The sequence below is a fragment of the Pan paniscus genome, chromosome 19 (genome assembly GCF_029289425.2).
Source record: "Pan paniscus chromosome 19, NHGRI_mPanPan1-v2.0_pri, whole genome shotgun sequence".
In the NCBI taxonomy this organism is placed as follows: Eukaryota; Metazoa; Chordata; class Mammalia; order Primates; family Hominidae; genus Pan; species Pan paniscus.
The window spans coordinates 22,422,562-22,448,263 of NC_073268.2; the positions used below are offsets into that span (position 1 = coordinate 22,422,562).

Sequence of the window (25,702 nt, forward strand, 5' to 3'; positions counted from 1 at the left end):
GGGGCTGATCCCGAAGGCTCTGGGAGTGGGTGAAGCCTTGGTGCCGATCGGACCCCCGCTGGGACCGGGCGGAGAAAGGCAAGGCAGGTTTCAAAGCCCATTTCACAGATTCCCTTCTGGCCTGATGAGGAGAGATTAGTTTCAGCCAGGCCACCCAAGAGGCATCGGCAAAGCCAGAACTAACACCCAGATTTCCTTCATTCCAGGGACAGAGGTGGGGATCACAGGGCTGCGCTGTATTAGCCCTCCTAGTACCCTCTCAGTCCGAGGATTCTCACATGGGAGGCTACTGGACAGGTCTGTCCACGTACCCATTTCACAGATGGAAAAAGTGAGGCCTTGTGTGTACCTGGCTGCTGTAGGAGGCTCTCGCACCACCCAGATCCTCTGATGCGCTTGTTTGCGGGGTCTCTGTGGACAGGAGAAAAAGGCAAAGGCTGATTGGGCGCGGTGGCTCACGCCTGTAATCCCAGCACTTTGGGATGCCGAGGTGGGCAGAGCATCTGAGGTCGGGAGTTCGAGACCAACCTGACCAATATGGAGAAACCTTGTCTCTACTAAAAATACAAAATTAGACGAGCGTGGTGGCGCATGGCTGTAATCCCAGCTACTCAGGAGGCTGAGGCAGGAGAATCGCCTGAACCCGTGGGCGGAGGTCGCGGTGAGCCAAGATTGTACCATTGCACTCCGACCTGGGCAACAAGAGCGAAACTCCCGGCCGGGCGCGGTGGCTGACGCCTGTAATCCCAGCACTTTGGGAGGCCGAGGCGGGCGGATCACGAGGTCAGGAGATCGAGACCATCCTGGCTAACACGGTGAAACCCCGTCTCTACTAAAAATACAAAAAAAAATTAGCCGGGCATGGTGGCAGGCGCCTGTAGTCCCAGCTACTCGGGAGGCTGAGGCAGGAGAATGGCGTGAACCCGGGAGGAAGAGCTTGCAGTGAGCCGAGATCGCACCACTGCACTCCAGCCTGGGTGACAGAGTGAGACTCCGTCTCAAAAAAAAAAAAAAAAGCGAAACTCCCTCTGAAAAAAAAAAAAAAAGAAAAAAGAAAAAGGCAAAGGCTGGATACCTAGTGTGGGAGATTTACTGCGAAGCTAATGGGCGCTTGAAAGGCTGAGTGTGGAGGGGAAGCCAGGTTGCTATTAGAATACATCTCAGGTAAGTTGTCCATGGAGATCAAAAGGGAGAGAAACCAATCTCCAAGATTCCAGTAACGTGCCATGGTTTATTTTCCGGAACTTAAAAAAAAAAAAAAAAACCTCACTTTTATATGTAATTTTGTGTTTATCTTTTGTATTCTTGAAGACGGTCTCCAAAAGCAAATAAGCCCCCAGCCCCACAAAACCTGGGCTTATGGTGGAGAAAAGGAGATGCTATTTTAGATAAGGTGATTCAGGAAAACAGCAAAGACCTGGAGGAAGAGATACAGTCAAGGAGGGAAGAGTTGTAGAGCCACAAAGGTATTAAGGGACCAGGCTTCTCACAGGAGACATGTTAGATTTAAAGATAGGGTCTGATTTGAAGACGCAAACAGCAAAGGCTGCCAGAGAATGTCCCAAGACATCTGGACACACAGTCTGACACACCACATACAGAGTCACTTTTATTGAGTAAATGTGTATTTTAGTGCCTCCCACCAGTGAACAAAACAATGTCCCTGCCATCCTGGGGTATAGAGTACTGTGTGTCTTGGGGTTGCAGACAGGAATCATGCCACCGTAAATAAGTCTACAATACATGGCCAGGCGCGGTGGCTCACACCTGTAATCCCAGCACTTTGGGAAGCTGAGGCAGGCAGATCACCTGAGGTCGGGAGTTCAAGACTAGCCTGGCCAACATAGTGAAACCCCGTCTCTACTAAAAATACAAAAAATTAGCTGGGTGTGGTGGCGGTACTTGTGATTCCAGCTACTCAGGAGGCTGAGGCAGGAGAATCGCTTGAACCTGGGAGGCAGAGATTGCAATGAGCCGAGATCACGCCACTGTACTCCAGCCTGGGTGACAGAGAGACTCCGTCTCCAAAAAAAATAAAAATTAAATTAAAAAACCCAAATCCATAATATATCTACTGGTGATAAAGGATAAGAACAAAAGTAAAGCAGAGTAAGGGAGCTATAGTGGAGAATCTGAGAGGCTATTTTAGATAAGGTGGTTCAGGAAAACAGCAAAAATCTGAAGGAAGACATAGAATCAGAGATCAGGGAATGTGACCCAGAGGGGGCCAAGTACAAAGGCCCTGAGGCAGGAGGGCTGAACTGGGTGATGTAGATGGAGATTGGTGGGAGATGAGATCAGAAAGGGGGCAGGAGCCAGATCAAAGAAGGTCTTGGAGACCTTTGGGGAGAACCTTGGTGCTATGGTTCGAATGTCCCTGCCACAACTCACGTTGAAATAAAAAATTCAATTGCTACTGTCTTAAGAGATGGGACTTTTTTTCTCTTTGAGACAGGGTCTCACTCTTGTCCCCCAGGCTGGAGTGCAGTGGGTTGATCATGGCTCACTGCAGCCTCAACTGCCTGGGCTCAAGCAGTCCTCTGCCTTGGCCTCCTGAGCAGCTGGAACTACAGATGTGTGCCACCACACCTGGCTAATTAAAAAAAAAATTTTTTTTTTTCATACAGACAGGATCTTGCTGTGTTGCCTGGGCTGGTTTCCAACTCCTGAACTCAAGCAGTCCTCCCACTTCAGCCTCCCAAAGTGTTGGGATTACAGGCCTGAGCCACTGCACTGGGCAGAGTGGGGCCTTTAAGAGGTAATTAGGTCAGCTGGGCGAGGTGGCTCACTCCTGTAATCTCAGCACTTTGGGAAGCCAAGGTAGGTGGATCACCTGAGATCAGGAGTTTGCGACCAGCCCGACCAACGTGGTGAAACCCTGTCTCTACTAAAAGTACAAAAATTAGCGGGGTGTGGTGGCATGCACCTAAAATCCCAGCTTCTCAAGAGGCCGAGGCAGGAGAGAAAAAAAAAAGATAATTAGATCATGAGGGCTCTGCCCTCTTGAATAGATAAATACTGTTATCATGGGAGTGGCTCCTGGTGGATGGATGACATTTGGCCCAATTTCCTGTCTCTCATTTGCTTCCATCTTCTGCCCTTCCTGGGACAGCCCTTTGCCAGATACTGCATGAGGTTCTTGCACTTTCCAGCCCCTAAAACTGTGAAGCTCTGAGCAAAATAAACTTTGCTTCTTTTTTTTGTTTTGTTTTAAGACAGAGTCTCACTGTCACCCAGGTTGGAGTGCAACGGCGTGATCTCGGCTCACTGCAACCTCTGCCTCCCAGGTTCAAGTGATTCTCCTGCTTCAGCCTCCTGAGTAGCTGGGATTACAGGCACCCACCAGCACGCCCAGCTAATTTTTGTATTTTTAGTAGAGACAGGCTTTCACCAGGTTGGCCAGGCTGGTCTTGAACTCCTGACCTCAGGTGATCCACCCGCCTCGGCCTCCCAAAGTGCTGGGATTAAAGACATGAGCCACCGCACCCGGCCGAGTCTCACTCTTTACCCAGGCTGGAGTGCAGTAGAGAAATCTCAGCTCACTGCAACCTCCGTCTCCCGGGTTCAAGCGATTCTCCTGCCTCAGCCTCCCGAGTAGCTGGGATTACAGGCACAAACTACCACGCCCAGCTAATTTTTGTATTTTTAGTAGAGACGGGGTTTTACCATGTTGGCCAGGCTGGTCTCGAACTCCTGATCTCAAGTGATTCACCGGCCTTGGGCTCCCAAAGTGCTGGGATTACAGGCGTAGCCACCACACCTGGCCTCTTTCTTTCTTTTTTGAGACAGGGTCTCCCTCTCTTGCCCAGGCTGGAATGCAGTGGTGTGCCCACAGGTTACTGTGGCCTCAACCTCCTGGGCTCAAACAGTCTTCCCATGTCAGCCTCCCAAGAAGCTGGGACTACAGATGTGTGCAACCACACCCAACTATTTTTTTTTGTTTTTTCTTAGAGACGGGGTCTCACTTTGTTGTCCAGGCTCCCTTTTTTATTTTAATTTTTTTTTAATTTTATTATTATTATTTTGAGATGGAGTTTCACTCTTGTTGCCCAGGCTAGAGTACAATGGCGCAATCTCCACTCACTGCAGCGTATGCCTCCCGGGTTCAAGCAATTCCCCTGCCTCAGCCGCCTGAGTAGCTGGGATTACAGGCACGTGCCACCACGCCTGGCTAATTTTTTGGGTTTTTAGTAGAGACAAGGTTTCACCCTGTTGGCCAGGCTGGTCTTGAACTCCTGACCTCAGGTGATCCACCCGCCTCAGCCTCCCAAAGTGCTGGGATTACAGGCATGAGCCACCACGCCCGGCCAATTTTTATTTTTTTGAGACAAAGTCTCTGTTGCCCAGGCTGGAGTGCAGTGTCCCAATCTTGGCTCACTGCAGCCTCCACCTCCCTGGTTCAAGAGATTCTCCTTTGTCAGCCTCTGGAGCAGCTGCGATTACAGGCGCCCACCACCATGCCTGGCTAATTTTTATATTTTTAGTAGACACAGGGTTTCACCATATTGGCCAGGTTGGTCTCAAACTCCTGACCTCAAGCAATAGCGTCCGCCTCGGCCTCACAAAGTGCTGTGATTATAGGCATGAGCCATCACGCCCGGCCCTGTCATTTTTAAAAGATCATTTTAAATGCACTGTGCTAATTTTACTGCTGATGGGCAAGAGTGGAATCAAGAAAACTAGTTAGGAGGCTACTGCTGTAATTGAAGGGAGAGATGACAGTGTGCAGTCTGGAATAGGGTGATTTTGGAATATGCTTTGATGAGCAAAGGTAGAGCTGTCAGTATTTGCTGCTGAATTGGTTGAAAGGTGAGAGAGACTGGAGTCAAGGACTACTCCAGGGTTTTTAAAACCAGTATTGGGAAAAATGGAGTTGTCATACAGTAAAGTAGAGAAGACTGGGGGAGGAGCCGGTAGGAGGACTGGAAATGTGGAATTGGGGTTTAGACACATTAAGTTCATTGCATCAGGTGGACGTGTTGTATTGAGTAGGCAGTTGGAGATACAGACCTGGAGTCTGTGGGAGACAGTGGGGTTTCTTTGGTGGGGGGGTCATCGGCATCTAAGTGCTATTCGAAGTCATAGGACTGCAGAAGATTATATTAACAATGTGAATATTCACAAGCTTGAAAAAATGAATGTACGGAAGAGAGGGGGTCACACTTTACCTCTTATTATCCCACCCCCAGGGGTGACCTTGTGAGCCACACCACACAGGTACACACATGCACGCATATGTACACACACTGTCACAGAGGGGCAAAGGGGGTTGGCGAGAGCGGGACTGAGAGCAGATCCCAGGCCTCAGAAACCCATGCCACCTGGGCCCCCTCCCTGTGGCCTTCCTGGATGCTGTAGGGATAGCAGATCTGTCTGGGTCAGCAGGTCAGGGCGACTGGCAGGAGGGGGTGGCTGGGAGGCCTCTTCCTCCAAGAGCAGGGGCAGCACATCATCCAACAGGCAGAGAAGACCCTCATCCAGAGGTAGGGGCAGGTCAGGGTGGAGTGCCTGCCTCCTTCCCCTAGTGCCCCACACAAAGCTCCAAGAGCTCCAACAGGCTCCTGTCTGTTTCCACTTCCCAGGCTTTCTGTGGTCATGTCCCTGCCCACTCCAAAGGGCCATCCCCCTCAGCCTTGCCTCCCTCTCAGACCCAGCTGAATCCCTGCCTCGGTACCGCCCCCTCCTGGGGCACTCCTGCCCCCTTCCTCTGCTGCATCCTCACCTAGCCTCTTATCTGTTCACACCTCCCCTGCACCAGACCTCCACAGAAGTTCAGATAGTGGCTCTACAACCCTACTGGCCCCTATCAATGACTCCTGCCCCCCTGGGACCCTCCACTGGGCTCAGGAAAGACAGGCCATTGTAGCAAAGTAGCCAGTCCTGTAGCCCCAGCTGGACCTCCTGGTGAGGCAGCTTGCCAGATGGTGGGGATCGCTCAGTCCTCTGGGGCAGAACAGGGTGAGTGGGGCTGTCTCCCTTTGATTCACTTAGCCCTCTGTCTTCTTTACACATTTGCAAAATGTGACAGTAGTCATATTACTATTCGTTCTAATAACAGTCCTTGCTGGCTATTAAACCTCTATACTAGCACTTTCAGGCATTATCTCCACCATTACTAAAACCGATTAGATAGGTATTATTATACCCATTTTACAGATAAGAAAGACTCAGAGGGCCGGACGCGGTGGCTCATGCCTGTATGCCCAGCAATCTGAGAGGCCGAGGCGGGCGGATCACCGAAGGTCGAGAGTTTGAGACCAGCCTGACCAACATGGAGAAACCCCGTCTCTACTGAACATACAAAATTAGCCGGTATCCCAGCTACTTGGGAGGCTGAGGCAGGAGAATCACTTGAATCTGGGAAGCGGAGATTGTGGTGAGCCGAGATTGCCCCATTGCACTCCAGCCTAGGCAACAAGAGCGAAACTCTGTCTCAGAAAATAAAAATAAAAAAAAAAAGAAAGAAAGAAAAGAAAGACTGAGAGAAAGCAAGGAACTTGCCTGAGGTCTCATGGCTAATGGGGTCCAAGTCACAACCTGACTCTACCCCAAGCCAATTCCCACCTAACTCCTCCTGCAGATGCCCCTTGGATATCCAGAGACTGTGTCTGGCCTTTAATATGGACTTGAGGTGTGATCCTGGGCTGGCTTCTTTCTGGACCTTGGTTTCTGAGTTTTTCGGTTGGTTGGTTCATTTGATTAATTGACAGGGTCTCACTCTGTCACCCAGGCTGGAGTGCAGTGGCCCCATCATGCTCACTGCACCCTCCAACTCCTGGGCTCAAGGAATGGTGCCACTGTGCTGATTTTTAAATTTTCTTTATTTTTGTAGAGATGGGGGTCTCACTGTGTTGCTCTGCCTGGTCTCCAACTCGGGGGCTTGAGCGATCCTCCTGCCTCCGCCTCCCAAAGCGCTGGCATTACAGGCGACAGCCATCGCGCCTAGCTGCGCTGGTAAAACTGGCTAACGCGATCTATCTTAATTAGCCACCCACAGCTGCTACCGCCGCCCCATCCCCAGGGACCACACAGACCCATGGGACAAAGAAGGGCGCGGGAGACAGCGGCTGAGGAAGCCTTTACTGCGGGGCGGCCGGAGGATCGCCGAGCTCAGGGTCCCCCACCGCACTGGGCCCGGCCTCGTCCTCTGCCCCAGGCCCGGCCCCGCCCCCAGCCTCGGCCCCAGCCTCGGCCTTTGCCGGAACGTCGCCGAACACTTCCCGGTGCATGGCGGTGACGTAGTTGGAGCCGCTGGGGTCGTCCAGGCGCATCCGCAGCAGGGGCAGGAAGCGCTCGGTGGTGAAGTAGCGCAGGGTCGGCTTCGGGGCGCGCAAAGCGGTGAGGAAGACCTGCGGCGGCGGGAGGAGAGCTGTGGCCACCGCTGCGCGCCGGAGGACGCACCGCCCCCACTCCTGGAGTCCAGCCCGGCGCTCACCTCCGCCACCTCCTCAGGGTTCTGCGCCGCCTCGCGAAAGACTTGCTTGCTGTGGGCGAGGTATTGGTAGAAGCGGTGGAAGGTGTGGATGTCCGTGCGGTCCAGCACCTCCTCTGGGCTGCCCAACACCTTCTCCATGAAGGCGGTGTGCACTGGGCCGCACTCGATCAGGCTCAAGCTGCTGGCCGGAGAGCAACGAGTGGGAGGGGGCGGACGCGAGCCAGGCCCCAGTCCCAGCCCCAACCCCATTCCCAGCCCCAACCACGTCCCGGCCCCCGTCCGCGAGCAACACCGCTGCGCTGGGAAGTGAGGCGGAAAGGGCGCTGGGGATAACCAGAACATTTGAAACGCGGGTTCCTGCCGGAGCAGCCCTCCCAAATCCATCTGAGGCTACAAGGGAGCCCTGGTGTCAGGATTCGAATCTAGCGGGGTCCCTGGCCGCTGTGTGACCTTGGGCCAGTCACCTAACCTCTCTGGGCTGGAGCTTCCCCATAACAATACCAACACTTCAGCAGCCAGGTCAGCAGGTGGCACAATGCGTGCCATGCGCCCAGCCCAAGTGCCTGGCACACAGCTAATGTGAGCCGGGCAGAGAGGGCCAGGGAGATCGCCCCAGAGCGGCTCCCGCAGGACAGGGTGCTCGGCGTCTCTAGGTCAGAGTTAAGAGGGTTCGGGGAACGGGGGTGTTGACTCACTGGACCCCAAAGGGCAGCAGCAGAACCGCCAGACTCTCGCATAAGCCTTCGAGCGCGAACTTGCTGGCGCAATAAACGTCATTGAAAGGCAGCCCTTAGGTGGGGAGACGAGGTTCCTGAGGCGCAGCGGCCAGGGGGTCATCCCCGGGCAGACGGTGCCCCTCCAAGCTGACGGCACCCCCCTCCACCCCCCTCCGCGGAACCTGCCTTCAAGGCTCAGCTCCGCACACAAAGAATCTGGAGCTGCGGAGGCCACTCCCTACCACTCACCCATCAATCCTCCCACGCTCCCGGTCACCAACACGCGTCCCGAACCGCGCCGCTTCATGTCTGGCAGGAAGGCCTGCAGCACCCGCACAGTCCCTACTACATTCACGTCCAGCACAGAGGCCACGGCGTCCTCCCCCAGCGCCTCCAGCGGCCCCAGCAGGCCCAGGCCTGCGTTACACACTGCGGAGACAAGAGGCCCGACCAGCCCGCCTCAGCATCACCCTCAGCACGGCCTGTCCCCTCGTGCTCCCTGGGCCTGGGGACATGTTGGTTTCAACGCAGGGCGGAGAAGGCTCCTAGGAGCCCATATGCTTCCAGGAGGCTCACCCAGCACGTCCACGCGGCCTTCAGTCACGCGTTCCCGGGCAGCGGCCACGGATTTTGAGTCCCTTACGTCCAGCTGCAACGTCTCCAGGGATCCCGGAGGGCATGCCAGGGCCCGGGCCGCCTCCCACAGCCGGCCCTGTGTTTTCAGGTCCCTCAACGTGGCATACACTGGAGGTTTTGGGAGAGGAGGAAGATCTGACTTCCCTTCTGGCCTCCAAGGGCTCCTCCCTTCTCTCCCTCCCTGTCCCTGCCCTATCTATACCTTTGAAGCTCTGGGATGGATCTGAAGCCAGACGTACGGCCAAGTGCAGGCCGATGCCCGAGGAACAGCCGGTGATGAGCACCACGGTGCGGGCCATGGTGAGACTGTGGGGAGAGGCTGGGGCTCTGGGCTGGATATCACCTGCTTCGCCCCGCCCCGCCTGCGGGCCCCCACCCCTTGTTGTGTCTCCCACACAATCTCAAGGATAAGCCCTCCTGCGGGTCCCTGGCCCGCTCTCCCCACCCTGTTCTGAGCCAAAACAGACATGAGCCCACTGCTTGGAACAACAAACTGTCCCGGTTGCTGGTCAGAGGGAGGGGAGGCTTTACAAGCAGGTGTGGGTTCCCATGTGGGCACAGAGTGGCCCCCTGGGCAGATTCCCCTGGGTATGCCTCTGTGCCACAGGAGCGATTATAGTGACCGCAGTTTGCTGCAGAGGCTGTGAAAGTAAAGGCGTTGGGAAGTGGGAGATGATTGTATATGTGTTGGTTTCGTCCAGGGTTCCTAGCTCATAACTCACATGACCATGGTTAGTCTTTCGTTGTCATGTTGGGGCGCCTCAGGCCTCAAAAAGCAGCCTTTCTTCTCTCTGACCTTCTCCTGTCCTCTTTTCAGCTGCCCAAGGCAGGACTCTAATCTGATTGTGGGTTGTAGGATCCTCATTCCAGAGTGGGTCCTTGCCCCATACCCTGGAGAAAGGAATGCTGCACAAAGGCCCAAAGAATCTGGACTGGCCTTGCTGGGCTTAGATCAGACCCTTTTTGCCCAATCACATTATCACAGTTGTCCATGCTTCAGTCATGGACAGCCAATGGAGTTCTCCATAAAAGGCCCAAAGGACAGGGTTCGGGAGCTTCTGAGAGCTGAACGTGTGGAGGCTGACAGAATGTGCCCAGAGGGTGATGTAACCCCAACTCTATGGAGATAGAAGCTCCTGCTCTGGACCCTTCCAGACCGCCCTGTCTGTATCTCTTCACATGGCTGTTTATTTCTATCCTTTAAAATATCCTTTGAGGTTGGGCACGGTGGCTCATGCCTGTAATCCCAGCACTTTGGGAGGCCCAGGAAAGGGGATTGTTGGAGCCCAGGAGTTCAAGACCAGGCCAGGTAACAGAGTGAGACCCGGTCTCTGCAAAAAATATTAAAAAGCTTCCCAAGTAGCTGGGACTACAGGTGTGTGCCATCACTGCCACCATACCCAGCTAATTTTTTGACTTTTTTGTAGAGACGGGGTCTCACTTTGTTTCCCAGGCTTTTTTTATTTTTGAGACAAAGTATTGCTTAGGTTGCAGTGCAGTGTCCTGATCTTGGCTCACTGCATCCTGCATCTCCCTGGTTCAGGCGATTCTCCTGCATCAGCCTCCCGAGTAGCTGGGATTACAGGCACCCGCCACCACACCCAGCTAATTTTTAGTATTTTTAGTAGAGACGGAGTTTCACCATGTTGGCCAGGCTGGTCTCAAACCCCTGATGTCAAGCGATCTGCCCACCTCAGCCTCCCAAAGTGCTCGGATTATAAAAAAGTGCCACCCCACCTGGCCCTGTCATTTTTAGAAGATTATTTTATTTTATTTTGAGATGGAGTTTCACGCTTGTTGCCCAGGCTGGAGTGCTGTGGCACGATTCTGGCTCACTGCAACCTCCACCTCCCGGGTTCAAGCAGTTCTCCTGTCTCAGCCTCCCAAGTAGTTGGGATTACAGACACGTCCCACCACATCCGGCTAATTTTTGTATTTTTAGTAGAGATGGGGTTTCTCCCTGTTGGTGAGGATGGTCTTGAACTCCCAACCTAAGGGGATCAGCCAGCCTCCACCTCCCAAAGTGCTGGTATTACAGGCGTGAGCCACTGTGCCCATCCTAAAAGATCATTTTAACTGCTCTGGGGTAATTTCACTGCTGATGGGCAAGAGTGGAATCAAGAAAACTAGTTAGGAGGCTACTGCTGTAATTGAAGGGAGAGATGACAGTGTGCAGTCTGGAATAGGGTGATTTGGGGATATGCTTTGATGAGCAAAGGTAAAGCTGTCAGTATTTGCTGCTGAATTGGTTGAAAGGTGAGAGAGACTGGAGTCAAGGACTACTCCAGGGTTTTTAAAACCAGTATTGGGAAAAATGGAGTTGTCATACAGTAAAGTAGAGAAGACTGGGGGAGGAGCCGGTAGGAGGACTGGAAATGTGGAATTGGGGTTTAGACATATTAAGTTCATTGCATCAGGTGGACGTGTTGTATTGAGCAGGCAGTTGGAGATACAGACCTGGAGTCTGTGGGAGACAGTGGGGTTTCTTTGGTGGGGGGGTCATCAGCATCTAAGTGCTATTCGAAGTCATGGGACTGCAGAAGATTATATTAACAATGTGAATATTCACAAGCTTAAAAAAAGTATGAATGTACGGAAGAGAGGGGGTCACACTTTACCTCTTATCATCCCACCCCCAGGGGTGACCTTGTGAGCCACACCACACAGGTACACACATGCACGCATATGTACACACACTGTCACAGAGGGGCAAAGGGGGTTGGCGAGAGCGGGACTGAGAGCAGATCCCAGGCCTCAGAAACCCATGCCACCTGGGCCCCCTCCCTGTGGCCTTCCTGGATGCTGTAGGGATAGCAGATCTGTCTGGGTCAGCAGGGCAAGGCGACTGGCAGGAGGGGGTGGCTGGGAGGCCTCTTCCTCCAAGAGCAGGGGCAGCACATCATCCAACAGGCAGAGAAGACCCTCATCCAGAGGTAGGGGCAGGTCAGGGTGGAGTGCCTGCCTCCTTCCCCTAGTGCCCCACACAAAGCTCCAAGAGCTCCAACAGGCTCCTGTCTGTTTCCACTTCCCAGGCTTTCTGTGGTCATGTCCCTGCCCACTCCAAAGGGCCATCCCCCTCAGCCTTGCCTCCCTCTCAGACCCAGCTGAATCCCTGCCTCGGTACCGCCCCCTCCTGGGGCACTCCTGTCCCCTTCCTCTGCTGCATCCTCACCTAGCCTCTTATCTGTTCACACCTCCCCTGCACCAGACCTCCACAGAAGTTCAGATAGTGGCTCTACAACCCTACTGGCCCCTATCAATGACTTCTGCCCCCCTGGGACCCTCCACTGGGCTCGGGAAAGATGGGCCATTGTAGCAAAGTAGCCAGTCCTGTAGCCCCAGCTGAACCTCCTGGTGAGGCAGCTTCCCAGATGGTGGGGATCGCTCAGTCTTCTGGGGCAGAACAGGGTGAGTGGGGCTGTCTCCCTTTGATTCACTTAGCCCTCTTTCTTCTTTACACATTTGCAAAATGTGACAGTAGTCATATTACTATTCGTTCTAATAACAGTCCTTGCTGGCTATTAAACCTCTATACTAGCACTTTCAGGCATTATCTCCACCATTACTAAAATCCATTAGATAGGTATTATTATACCCATTTTACAGATAAGAAAGACTCAGAGGGCCGGATGGGGTGGGTCATGCCTGTAATCCCACCACTCTGAGAGGCCAGGGCGGGCGGATCACCTGAGGTCGGGAGTCCAAGACCAGTCTGACCAACATGGAGAAACCTCGTCTCTACTAAAAATACAAAATTAGCTGGGCGTGGTGGCACATGCCTGCAATCCTAGCTACACTTGAACCCGGGAGGCAGAGGTTGTGGTGAACCGAGACCGCGCTATTGCACTCCAGGCTGGGCAACAAGAGCGAAACTCCGTCTCAAAAGAAAAGAAAAACAAAAAAGAAAAGAAAAGGGAGAGGAAAGGAAAGCACTCAGAGAAAGCAAGGAACTTGCCTGAGGTCTCATGGCTAATAGAGTGCAGGTCACAACCTGACTCTACCCCAACCCAAGTCCCACCTAACTCCTCCTGCAGATGCCCCTTGGGTATCCAGTGACTGTGTCTGGGCTTTACTGTGGACTTGAGGCATGATCCTGGGCTGGCTTCTTTCTGGACCTTGGTTTCTGAGTTGTTGGGTTGGTTGGTTGATTTGATTAATTAATTGACAGTGTCTCACTCTATCGCCCAAGCTGGAGAGCAGTAGCTTGATCATGCCCACTGCAGCCTCCAACTCCTGAGCTCAAGGAATGGTGCCACTGTGCTAATTTTTTTATTTTAGAGATGAGGTGTCTCACTATGTTGCTCAGGCTGGTCTGGAACTCCTGGCCTGGAGCGATCCTCCTGCCTCGGCCTTCCAAAGCTCTGGGATTATAGGCGACAGCCATCGTGCCTAGCCGCGCAGATATAACGGGCTAACGTGATCTGTCTTAATTAGCCATCCACAGCCGCCACCGCCGTCCCATCCCCAGGGACCGCACAGGCCCAGGAGACAAAGGAGGGCGCGGGAGACAGTGGCTGACGGAGCCTTTCTTGCGGGGCGGCCAGAGGATCGCTGAGCTCAGGGTCTCCCATCCCACCGGCCCCGCCCCCGGCCTCGGCCCCAGCCTCGGCCTCTGCAGGATCGTCGGCGAACACGTCCCGGTGCATGGCGGCGGCGTAGTCGAAGCCAAAGGGGTCGTCCAGGCGCATCAGCAGCTGGTGCAGGAAGCGCCTGGTTGTGAAGTAGCGCAGGGTCGGCTTCGGGGCGCGCATAGCGGTGAGGAAGACCTGCGGCGGCGGGAGAAGAGCTCTGGCCCCGGCTGCGCGCAGGAGGACGCACCGCCCCCGCTCCCGGAGTCCCGCCCCCCGCTCACCTTCACCACCTCCTCAGGGTGCTGCGCCTCCTCGCGGTAGATCTCCTTGCTGTGGTGGAGGTATTAGTGCAAGAGGCGGAAGGTCCGGGTGTTCGTGCGGTCCATCACCTGGTCGGGACCGCCCAACACCTTCTGCATGAAGGCGGTGTCCACAGGGCCGCACTCGATCAGGCTCACGCTGCTGGCCCGAGAGCCGCAAGTGGGCAGGGACGGAGGCGACCCAGGCGCCAAGTCCCATCCCCTGCCCCAGCACCGGCCCCGACCCCGGCCCTGGCCACGACCCGGAACAGCACCGCTGCGTCCCGAAGGTGGAAAGAGCGCTGGGGATAACCAGAACATTTGAATAGCGGGTTATTGCTCGACAGCCGTCCCAAACCCATCTGAGGCTGCCAGGAAGCCCTGGTGTCAGAATTCGAACCTGGCGGGGTCCCCGGCCGCTGCATGACCTTGGGCCAGTCACCTAACCTCTCTTGGCTGGAGCTTCCCCATAACAATACCAACACTTCAGCAGCCAGGTCAGCAAGTGGCACAATGCGTGCCAATGCTCCAGCCTAAGTGCCTGGCACACAGCAAATGTAAGCCGGGCAGAGACCAGAGCGGCTTCCGCAGGACAGGGTGCTCGGCATCTCTAGGTCAGAGTTAAGAGGGTTGAGGAGACGGGGGTGTTGACTCACTGGACCCCAAAGGGCAGCAGCAGAACCGCCAGACTCTCACATAAGCCTTCGAGCGCGAACTTGCTGGCGCAATAAACGTCATTGAAAGGCAGCCCTTGGGTGGGAAGACGAGGTTCCTGAGGCGCAGCGGCCAGGGGGTCATCCCCCGGCAGGCAGTGCCCCTCCAAGCTGATTGCACCCCACCCCCTAAGGAGCCTGCCTTCAAGGCTCAGCTCCGCACACAAAGAATCTGGAGCTCCGGGGCCCGGTCCCTGCCACTCACCCATCAATCCTCCCATGCTCCCAGTCACCAACACGCGTCCCGAACCGCGCCGCTTCATGTCTGGCAGGAAGTCCTGCAGCACCCGCACAGTACCTACTACATTCACATCCAGTACAGAGGCCACGGCGTCCTCCCCCAGCGGCCCCAGCAGGCCCAGGCCTGTGTTACACACTGCGGGGACAGAGGCCCAACCAGCCCGCCTCAGCATCACCCTCAGCATGGCCTGTCCCCTCATGCTCCAGGGGCCTGGGGACATGTTGGTTTCAACGCAGGGCGGAGAAGGCTCCTAGGAGCCCATATGTTTCCAGGAGGCTCACCCAGCACATCCACACGGCCCTTGGTCACGCGTTCCTGGGCAGTGGCCAGGGAGCTTGAGTTCCTTACATCCAGCTGCAACCTCTCCAGGGATCCCTGAGGGCATGCCAGGGCCCGGGCCGCCTCCCACAGCCGGCCCTGTGTTTTCAGGTCCCTCAACGTGGCATACACTGGAGGTTTTGGGAGAGGAGGAAGATCTGACTTCTCTTCTGGCCTCCAAGGGCTTTTCCCTTCTCTCCCTCCCTGTCCTACCTATCTATACCTTTGAAGCTCTGGGATGGGTCCAAAGCCAGATGTATTGCCAAGTGCAGGCCAATACCTGAGGAACAGCCGGTGATGAGCACCACGGTGCAGGCCATGGTGAGACTGTGGGGAGAGGCTGGGGCTCTGGGCTGGATATCACCTGCTTCGCCCCGCCCCGCCTGCAGGCCCCCACCCCTTGTTGTGTCTCCCACACAATCTCAAGGTAAGCCCTCCTGTGGGTCCCTGGCCCACTCTCCCCACCCTGTTCTGAGCCAAAACAGACATGAGCCCACTGCTTGGAACAACAAACTGTCCTCGTTTCTGGTCAGAGGGAGGGGAGGCTTTACAAGCAGGTGTGGGTTCCCATGTGGGCACAGAGTGGCCCCCTGGGCAGATTCCCCTGGGTATGCCTCTGTGCCACAGGAGCGATTATAGTGACCGCAGTTTGCTGCAGAGGCTGTGAAAGTAAAGGCGTTGGGAAGTGGGAGATGATTGTATATGTGTTGGTTTCGTCCAGGGTTCCTAGCTCATAACTCACATGACCATGGTTAGTCTTTCGTTGTCATGTTGGGGCGCCTCAGGCCTCAAAAAGCAGCCTTTCTTCTCTCTGACCTTCTCCTGTCCTCTTTTCAGCTGCCCAAGGCAGGACTCTAATCTGATTGTGGGTTGTAGGATCCTCATTCCAGAGTGGGTCCTTGCCCCATACCCTGGAGAAAGGAATGCTGCACAAAGGCCCAAAGAATCTGGACTGGCCTTGCTGGGCTTAGATCAGACCCTTTTTGCCCAATCACATTATCACAGTTGTCCATGCTTCAGTCATGGACAGCCAATGGAGTTCTCCATAAAAGGCCCAAAGGACAGGGTTCGGGAAGCTTCTGAGAGCTGAACGTGTGGAGGCTGACAGAAGGTGAAGAACTCATCCATGTGCCTGGAGGGTGATGTAACCCCAACTCTATGGAGATAGAAGCTCCTGCTCTGGGCCCTTCCAGACCGCCCCGTCTGTATCTCTTCATATGGCTGTTTATTTCTATCCTTTAAAATATCCTTTGAGGTTGGGCACGGTGGCTGATGCCTGTAATCCCAGCACTTTGGGAGGCCAAGGCAAGGGGATTGCTGGAGCTCAGGAGTTCAAGACCAGCCAGGGCAACAGAATGAGACCCCCGTCTTTGCAAAAACTACAAAAAAATTAGCTGGGTGTGGTGGTGTATGCTTAGAGTCCCAGCCACTTGCGGGGTGGGGCGCTGAGGCGTGGGGTTTGGGGGGATGGAGGCTGTAGTGAGCCGAGATCATGCCACTGCACTCCAGCCTGGGTGACGGAGCCAGATCCTGCCACTGCAGTCATTCTGGATGACAGAGTGAGACCCTGTCTCAAAAAAGAAAGAAAAAAATTTTTTCCTCTGTAATAAAGCAATAAACATAATAAGGATTTCCCTGTGTTTCGTGGGTCGCTGTCGCAAATGAGTTGACTCCAAAGAGGGGAAGGGGGTCATGGGAACTCCAACTTGAAGCCAGTTAGTCAGAAGTTCCAGGGATCAGGACTTGTAACCGTTGGGAAGGAGGGGGTAGTCTCATGGGTCTGCACCCTAACCCTGTGGGATCTGATGCTGTCTCTGGTTGATTACATTGGAACTGAATTGGAGGACACCCAGCTGATGTCTGCTGCTTGGTGTGTGTGGGGAAAATCCTCCAAATATTTGGTCACAGAAGTCTTCTGTGTTGGTGACTGTTGCTGTGGCATGCCAGCAAAGGACAAACATGGTTTGAAAAGAGGTTTTCCTGCAACAGAAGGGCATTCTATGTTCAAAGGTCAGGGTAACATTAGTGTTAAAAAGAGAGACGTGGCCGGGCACGGTGGCTCACTCCTGTAATCCCAGCACTTTGGAAGGCCGAGGCAGGTGGATCACTTGAGTTCAGGAGTTAAAGACCAGCCTGGCCAACATGGTGAAACCTCATCTCTATGAAAAATACAAAAATTAGCCGGGCGTGATGGCACAGGCCTGTAGTCCTAACTCCCTGGTAGACTGAGGCAGGAGAATTGCTTGAACCCGGGAGGCAGAGGTTGCAGTAAACCAATATGGTGCCACTAAACTCCAACCTGGGCGACAGAGCAAGACTCCATCTTGGAAAAAAAAAAAATTAGCCTGGCGTGGTGGTGCATGCCTATAGTCCCAGCTACCCGGGAGGCTGAGGCACAAGAATTGCTTGAACCCAGGAGGCGGAGGTTGCAGTGAGCCGAGACTGTGCCATTGTACTCAAGCCTGGGCAACAGACCAAGGCTCCGTCACAAACAAACAAACAAACAAAAACAGGGACGTGAGGCAAGGGATGGGAGAACAGGTCCCACCCCAGGGCCATGCTATAGCCCTGAGTCCTCCCAAGCGTGGCAGCAGTGACCTTCTCATTTTGACAGACCCAGGGGACTCATCAGTTTAAGTGGAAAGAAAACAGTACTTTAATCCTACACTTTGGGTGGTGGTGGAGGGCAGGTCATTTCCCTCCAATCCCCCCAGGTCAGACCCCACCAGCAGGCCGTGGGGCCTCCTCCCAGGCCTGGGTTATCCTGTGATGTCTGTCCAGCTCTGGGCCCTGGAATCTGCCCTGGAATTAGCAGAAAACAAGGCCCAGTGGTGGCAAATCTATCACCAAGAGCCGGCCACCCAGCGGGGGTAATATTTGAGGAAGATCTTCTTGGCCAGGTCCACAGTGTCTCCTCGCGGCTGGCTGGGGTACCTCTGCTTGCTGAGAACGAAGGCCTGCTCCAGTTGGAAGACATTTTTGTCAAACTGGTGCTGTTGGAAAGGGATGCCCTGGGCCACACTGTCAGCCAGCGCCTCCAGGAAAAGCCGCCAGCGAGGGGTGTAGTAGTTGGCCACCAACCCCGCCAGCTGCTTGTTGGCATAGTCCAGGATGTTGCCTTCTGGCCCCCACAAGGTCAGCTGGTAGCGGCTGTTCTGCTCGTAGAAATCGGCCTCGGCCTCACTGACTGCCGCTGCTCGGGCCTGCTCTAGCCAGCTGCCCAGCAAGAAGCGGCTGTCACTAGCCAGCACCTCGTCCAGTGCCGGCAGCAGCTCATAGGCCAGGACGCCTCCAGCCCTCAACAGGGAGGCCAGCTCCTTGCTCAGGTAGGCGCTTCTTGCCTCCTCATAGTACAAGCTGACCAGCTCCTGCACCGCCTGCCGAGTGAGGTCCAGCAGGTCGTAGCGGAAGGCGGGGCTGGTGGCCAGGGAGGGAGCAGATGTGAGCAGCAGCCGCCAGGCCTCAAACACATCAGATCGGTTGTACCAGATGCTGGTATTCATCTGTAGGGACGGCCGCCTGACCAGCGGGCTACGATTGTGGCCCCTGCAGGCCTCCCCGGAGCAGTTGTACACACTCCGGAGCAGTAGCCTCCACGCTGCCCCTGCGTCCGGGTGGGAGACCCCATACCGCCGGGCAGCAAAGCTGGTCACCCAGGCTGCCAAATCTGGCACTGGGTCCTTTCGCCAGCCCAGCTCAGCCATGAGGGAATAGACCACTTCGTTCTGGCTGATGCCCTCGGGGGCCATGCCCGTGCCTACCATGGTGGAGTTGGGGAAGAGGCGGGCAGCTTCTGGGCCTTCGTTCACAGCCTCTAGGGCTCCAAAAAGACCATGGTTTCCCCCAAAGTTGTGCAGCATGCACCAGATGAAGGGCTGGCCCTGGAAGGAGGCAGTGCGGGTATACACAGGCTGGCTCTCAGCAAACAGGTCCAGAACCAGGAGGCGGCCACGGGGCACAGCTCCCAGCACAGCCCTGATCTGGGCGGGCCCCCAGAACTGCGGCTGGTGCTGGAAGAGCCAGCCTTGGAGCAGCCACACAGCCTCAGTATCCACTGTGGACAGGAGGTAGGGGGAACAGAGAAGAGGAGTGATGAAACAGAGGGCCCAGGGAATGTTCACCCCACTCTACAGATGACTGTCTATCCCAGGTCATGGCTTCCCATGACCCCCACCAGCGGGACGCTCTGTGGCACATACGCGTCCCCCTGAAAACTCCAGGACAGGGTTCAGCAGCTTGGGTGAACATGAGAGTTACCCAGAGGGCTCCTTAAAACATGGAGGTTTCTGAATGGGCGTGGTGGCCCACACCTATAATCCCAGTACTCTGAGGGGCTGAAGCAGGTGGATCACTTGAGCCCAGGAGTTCCAGACCAGCCTGGCCAATGTGGGGAAACCCTGTCTATACTAAAAATACAAAAATTAGCCTAGCGTAATGGCAGGTGCCTGTAATCCCGGCTACTCGGGAGGCAGAGGCACAAGAATCACTTGAACCCATGAGGCAGAAGTTGCAGTGAGCTGAGATTGTGCCACTGCACTCCAGTCTGGGCGACAGAGTAAGAGTCTGTCTCAAAAACAAAATCAAGGCCAGTCGCAGTGGATCACGCCTGTAATACCAGTACTTTGGGAGGCTGAGGTGGGCAGTTCACCTGAGGTCAGGAGTTTGAGACCAGTCTGGCCACCATGGTGAAACCTGTTTCTACTAAAAATACAAAAATTGGCCAGGCAAGGTGGCTCACACCTGTAATCCCAGCACTTTGGGAGGCTGAAGTGGGCGAATCATTTGAGGTCAGGAGTTTGAAACCAGCTTGACATACATAGCGAAACCCCGTCTCTACTAAAAATACAAAAATTAGCCGAGTGTGGTGGGGGGGCGCCTGTAATCCCAGCTACTCGGGAGGCTGAGGCAGGAGAATCGCTTGAACCTAGGAGACGAAGGTTGCAGTGAGATGAGATTGTGCCACTGTGCTCCAGCCTCAGCAACAGAGTGAAATCTGTCTCAAAAAAAAAAAAATGTAGCTTCTGCTTCAGGTCTTGGGTAGGGCCTGAGAATTTGCCATCTCACAGCTCGGGCTGCTGCTGCTGCTGCTGCTGGTTTTGGGTCACACTTGGAACAGTACTGCTCAAGAAAGGCTGAGCTGATCTGTTCCCTTCCTGGCCAACACAGACGCCTCTCCACTAAGTCATTCCTGACTTGGGCGCCCTCCCCTCCACTCCTCCTTTAAGTGGCAGGAAGGAGCCCTGGCTTCACAGTTTTGTAGCAGGATGCGCACTTAGTGCCTTTAGGCACATCCACTCACCTCCTGCCTGCAGTGCCTACTTCAGCAACCACGCAGAGATGAAACAAAATCCTTGTTCATAGCTAGCTCTTAGTGGCCTTTGCTCTGGGCCAGGCGTTATTCTACCTATGAGGTAGTCCCAGTTTACAGGAAAAGCAAATGAGACACTGGGAAGGAGGTCATGAGTCATAAGTCACACGGCCAGGAAATAGGAGCGCGAGGTGTGACCCAGGTTGTCGGCTTCCAGAGCTCACCTCTCAACCACAGTGGGATTCACTGAGACAACGCATGTGTACACGTGCTTGGTAAACTATAAAGTACTGTGTGTTATGGCGAGGCATTATTCCAGTCCCTCTGCCTACCCCTACTGACATCTGCTACTCCCTTCTTTTTGAGGGTCTGGGGGGCTCTCCCACCCCACCCAGGCACTGTACCTGCAGTCATGGCCTCATAGACGGCAGTGGTGGCTGCGGCAAGGTAGGAGGGCTCTGAGGAAGGTGGCTGCATCTCATTGAAAGTGTCGGCCCCATAGATGTGGTCTGTGCCAAACTCTTTGATCAGCTCTCGCAGGAAGAGGCTCCCGATGATGGGGAATATGGGGTCTTCCGGAGCCAGAAGGAAGGAGCAGGAGTAGGAACAGTTAAAGTGGCCCCAACTGCCCATCTTCGTGACATTGACCTGAGGGAACACCCTAGTGGGGAGCAAAAGCTCAGACATTTCATGGAAGCCGCCATAGTGTTCACCATAGTGTTCACCAGCCTTGCCAACTTCTCTACAGCTCCTGGTTTCTCTTGCCTCTATGGCTTTGTACAGGCTATGCTCTCTGCCTACAGTCCTTTCTTCTCCTTCCCTGGCCACCTTCTCTGAAAAACTTTCACTATCTCTCCCCTTCTTGTGGCCTGAAACAAGCAACGCTCCTTTTTCTTTCTTTTTTTTTTTTTTGAGGCAGAGTCTCACTCTGTCCCCCAGGCTGGAGTGCAGTGGCGCATTCTCAGCTCACTGCAAGCTCCGCCTCCCGGGTTCATGCCCTTCTCCTGCCTCAGCCTCCCTAGTAGCTGGGACTACAGGTGCCCGCCACCACACCCGGCTAATTTTTTGTATTTTTAGTAGAGACTGAGTTTCACTGTGTTAGCCAGGATGGTCTCGATCTGCTGACCCTGTGATCCGCCCGTCTCGGCCTCCCAAAGTGCTGGGATTACAGGTGTGGGCCACCGCACCCAGCTTTTTTTTTTTTTTTTTAATTATACTTTCAGTTCAGTTCTGTGCAGAACATGCAGGTTTGTTGCATAGGTATACATGTGCCATGGTGGTTTGCTGCACCCATCAACCCGTCATCTAGGTTTTCAGCCCCGCATGCATTAAGTATTTGTCCCAATGCTACTCCTCCCCTTGACCCCCACACCGCGAAAGGCCCTGGTGTGTGATGTTCCCCTTCCTGTGTCCATGTTGTTCTCATTGTTCAACTCCCACTATGAGTGAGAACATGAGGTGTTTAATTTTCTTTCTTTTTTTTTTTTTTTTTGAGACGGAGTCTCACTCTGTCACCCAGGCTGGAGTGAAGTGGTGTGATCTCGGCTCACTGCAGTCTCTGGCCCCTGGCTTCAAGAGATTCTCCTGCCTCAGCCTACCGAGTAGCTGGGATTACAGGAGCCCGCCACCACGCCTGGCTAATTTTTGTACTTTTAGTAGAGATGGGGTTTCGCCATGTTGGCCAGGCTGGTCTTTAACTCCTGACCGCAGGTGATCCATACGCCTCAGCCTCCCAAAACGCTAGGATTACAAGCATTAGCCAAGCGTCCGTCCAAGCAACACTCATTTTTCAAGGCTGGGCTCTGCCCTGAGCCCTTCCTGCCCCTCTCTCCCGGCAGAGGAGAGCGGAACACACATATATTCCTGTCCTTGTCCCCACATTGTATCCTTCAGCCAACATATCTCCCCTATCAGGGGTAAGCCCTTGGGCACCTTTCTTGCCGCCTCCCAGGACCCAGCACAGCCAGTTCTGGCAGCCTCAGACAGCTGGACCAAGTTTATTGAATGAATGAGTGAGTTTCCTGCCACCTGGTGATGGGGGCAAAGAGGCGGGCAGGGAGGCCACTGGCATGCATTAAGTCCTACGAGAGTATGGGAGCCAGACACTAGCAGGTGCAAAGGAGGTCATGGGGGGCACTAGCAAGGCTTCCTGAAGGAGGGGAGGTCTCAGGTGGGCCTTGAAGACTTTTCCCAACCACATGTGAGAGGATGGCTGGGAAGCACAGAGGAACAGGAGGGACAAGGGACACTGGAGCACCCCTGCTGCCACTCCTAAGGGCTGCCATTTGCTAGCACTCTGTGCAAAGTCACAGATAGATCGAGAGATAATTACAAACCCTACAGCAAAGTGGGTAGAGATCCCATTTTACAAGTAAGGAAACTGAGGCACAGAGCAGTCATGTCATCTGCCCGAAGTCACACAGCTAATTAGTAGCAGAGTCAGAAATCAAACCCAGGCCTACGTCCAGAGCTTGTTTGTTTGTTTGAGACAGAGTTTCGCTCGTCGCCCAGGCTGGAGTGCAATGGCGTGATCTCTACTCACTGCAACGTCTGCCTCCCAGGTTTAAGCAATTCTCCTGTCTCAGCCTCCTAAGTAGATGGGATTACAGGCGCATGCCACCATGCCCAGCTAATTTTTATATTTTTAGTAGAGACAGGGTTTCACCATGTTGGCCAGGCTGGTCTCGAACTCCTGACCTCAGGTGATCCAGCCAACTTGGCCTCCCAAAGTGCTGGGATTACAGGCGTGAGCCACTGCGCCCGGCCCAGAGCTTAAGTTTTTAAATCATGTTCTAGAAGGGAATAAAATTCCCTCTCTGAGCTAAGTGGAGGGGGTGAGCGGAACCTCACCTGGTGACAGCCTCGGGAACATGCCCCGCGAATGCAGGCAGCACTGGGGTCATGCCGAAGGAGCGCATCTGGTCCAGGACCCGGTGCTGGAAGAACAGAAGGAAGGGTGGTGAGCATGGCCACTGCTGTCCTATGAGAAGGCCCTCATCTCCCAGGATACACGGAGCCCCCCGCCTCAGTTAAGAGCCCTGGGGCCGGCCTAATACCACCCTTCCTGGGCCCATGACCATCTATCACCGATTCTGCCCCTTCCCTTTTCCATCCTTTTACCTGCAGGTAAAGCTGCTTGATGTGCCAGGAGGGGGGCAGGGGGCCATCCCAGGTGTGCAGGTTGCCCATTCGCCCCCAGGCCAGGAAGGCAGGACCAGTAAAGAACTCATTGATCTCTGCCTGGGTCAGGCCCAAGGCCAGGTACACCTGAGGAAGAAGGGCCCACACATAGAAATATATTCATCTTCGTTCATTCATTCATTCATTCATTCAACAACCATTCACTCATTGCTTCTTTGTGCTGGGCGCTAGGGCTACTGAGACAAAATCCGAACCCTGCCATCAAGGAGCCCACAGCCCAGAGGAAAGAGACCTGTGAGTAGGTGAGTTCACTGTGTCGCCTTTGTCGCATGGGTGAGGAGATGGGGCACAAAGGGGCTTTCCCCCAAGAGGAAGGCCTTAGAAGGCTTCATGGAGCAAGAGTGCCAGATGGAAGGGCAGGGCAGCTGTGTGAAGAGCTTAAGCAGCGCCTGGAGCAGCCGTTGCAGCACAGAAGCTTCCAGGGAGGCAGATCTAGAGCTGCCCATGAGTTGGATCCAAGGGACCAGGTGATTGGCTGCATAGGGGAGATGGGGGAAGGAGCCCCACTCCTCAAACTGGAAGCCTCAGTTTTTTTTTTTTTTTTAGAAAGAGTCTCGCTCTGTTGCCCAGGTTGCTAATTCTTTGTATTTTAGTAGAGACGGGGTTTCACAATGTTGGCCAGGATGGTCTCGATCTCCTGAACTCCTGATCCGCCCGCCTAGGCCTCCCAAAGTGCTGGGATTACAGGCGTGAGCCACCGCGCCCGGCCGGAAGCCTCAGTTTTTAGGAGGCCCAAGCCATTGTGCACGCTGAAAGCACTTCTAGAGAGAGACACTGCGCCCATGCTGGGGGGCGGGTGAAAACACCTAGGGTGGCTCCCGCCATAGAGGAGGGTGGGGAGGGGACAGTGGGCACGCACCCGCTGCCAGATGGCCTCCTGGCCGCTCCAGGCCAGTGCCAGGTTGATGCCATTCAGCGCCATCCAGTCTATCTCTCGCTCCCAGCGGGCCCAGTCCCACCACACGAAGGAGTAGCTTTGCGTGCACACATTCTGGTAATAGCGGTACCTGCGGGCAGTGTCATGAGCAGGGGCGCATCCCACCCTGGAGGGTACACGGCCCTGGAACAAATCCCCCATCCCCCACCTAGAGGAGAGGAGAGGGGCTCCAAACTCGGCCCTTCTGCTGCACACTGGGACCCACCCCAGGTGGAGCTGAGACCAGGTACCCGGGCTGGGCTTCTGAGGCACTCGTCCCCTGCACTCTCCCAGGGCCCTCTAGCCTGGCGGGTATTTGGGTGGCATATTCCACTTTCATGCCACACTGCCAGAGCCCCTCCTCTGCACGGTGTTTTCCTGGAACGGGGAATCCCTGCCCCCACAGTCTAACAGATGGGCAGGGGAGGACAGCTGTGTGAACACATCACTCCATAGTGTGGCAGGCGCTGGAACACAGGCCTGTGGGGTGGGGGATGGAGGCGTCCTTCCTCAGCCCGCAGGTTCAAAGAGAAGGTGGGGGAGGAAGGCAAGAAAATTCACTCATCACCAATTGTGCACCACAAATTCTATGCCCATCATCGTGCAAATCCTCACAATAACACTGCACGGTAGGCGTCTTCTTTCCGTTTTTCAGGTGGGCCAGCCGAGGCTCTGAAAGGCAGAGTGGCTGGCTCAAGGCCACACAGCTGCTGGAGGCGGCGCAGCTGGGCCTTCCGGCCAGCGCTCCCCGCTCAGCCTCCCGATTTGGGTGGCAGCGGCTCCGGGAGGGGGTAAGCGCCTCGGGCGGACGCGGGGAAGCTTCGGGGCGGTACCTGTTGGGCGTGGCCTCGGTCAGCTCCCCCGGCACGGCGGGCAGTGGCCGCGGCAGGCGCAGCTGAGAGCCGGACCAGGCCACGTGGCAGCCACAGAAGTCGCGCAGGTAGCGGTGCAGGCCCGCGGCAGCCGCCACGCCCGTGGAGCCGCGCACCCGCACGCGCGCCGCGCCGCCGCCGCCCAGGCTGTAGGTGTCCAAGCCTGGCTTGGCAGCCAGAGCGCGCTCCACCGACACGGAGAAGTCGGCCGCGGGGCCTGGCCCCAGCAGCCGGGCCACGAGCGCCCGCACGGCCGCCGCCTCCCGGGCCTCGTCGCCTGCCGCGCCCCCGGCCCCGGCCAGGAGAAGGACCCCCACCGCCGCGGCCACCGCCACCGCCTCCATGGTCTCAGTCCTGCGGATCCCGCGACGGCCAGGGGGTGGGGCGGCCCGCGTCCAATCAGCTGCCGGCCTCCGGCCACGTGGACCCGAAGGCCAAGCCCGGGCTCAGGGCCAGGAGTCGCGGCTTCCGGGTAC

At 55.3% G+C, this 25,702-nt stretch overlaps 2 protein-coding genes, 1 long non-coding RNA gene and 1 pseudogene across 3 annotated transcripts; 1 reads left to right on the forward strand and 3 right to left on the reverse strand.

The window, feature by feature from the left end:
- Positions 1-63: 63 nt before the first annotated feature.
- LOC134729499 (uncharacterized) lies at positions 64-9,458 on the forward strand. Its single transcript, XR_010110635.1, has 2 exons — positions 64-1,164; positions 6,833-9,458. It is a non-coding gene; the product is annotated as an uncharacterized LOC134729499 (long non-coding RNA).
- On the reverse strand, positions 6,807-9,086 carry HSD17B1 (hydroxysteroid 17-beta dehydrogenase 1). The gene is given in 6 exon segments (XM_034941818.3): positions 6,807-7,349; positions 7,436-7,613; positions 8,131-8,224; positions 8,401-8,580; positions 8,728-8,977; positions 8,979-9,086. Coding segments are annotated over 6 exon segments (1,080 nt in total). The 3' UTR covers positions 6,807-7,079.
- On the reverse strand, positions 6,807-15,438 carry LOC100984876 (estradiol 17-beta-dehydrogenase 1-like; annotated as a pseudogene).
- A 2,123-nt stretch (positions 15,439-17,561) lies between these two features.
- NAGLU (N-acetyl-alpha-glucosaminidase) lies at positions 17,562-25,603 on the reverse strand. Its single transcript, XM_034941819.3, has 6 exons — positions 25,188-25,603; positions 24,298-24,445; positions 23,358-23,504; positions 23,088-23,173; positions 20,642-20,898; positions 17,562-18,983 (listed from the first exon to the last, which is right to left on the reverse strand). The coding sequence occupies exons 1-6, from the start codon at positions 25,568-25,570 to the stop codon at positions 17,773-17,775; spliced, it is 2,232 nt and encodes a 743-aa protein (XP_034797710.1). The 5' UTR covers positions 25,571-25,603; the 3' UTR covers positions 17,562-17,772.
- Positions 25,604-25,702: the final 99 nt, after the last annotated feature.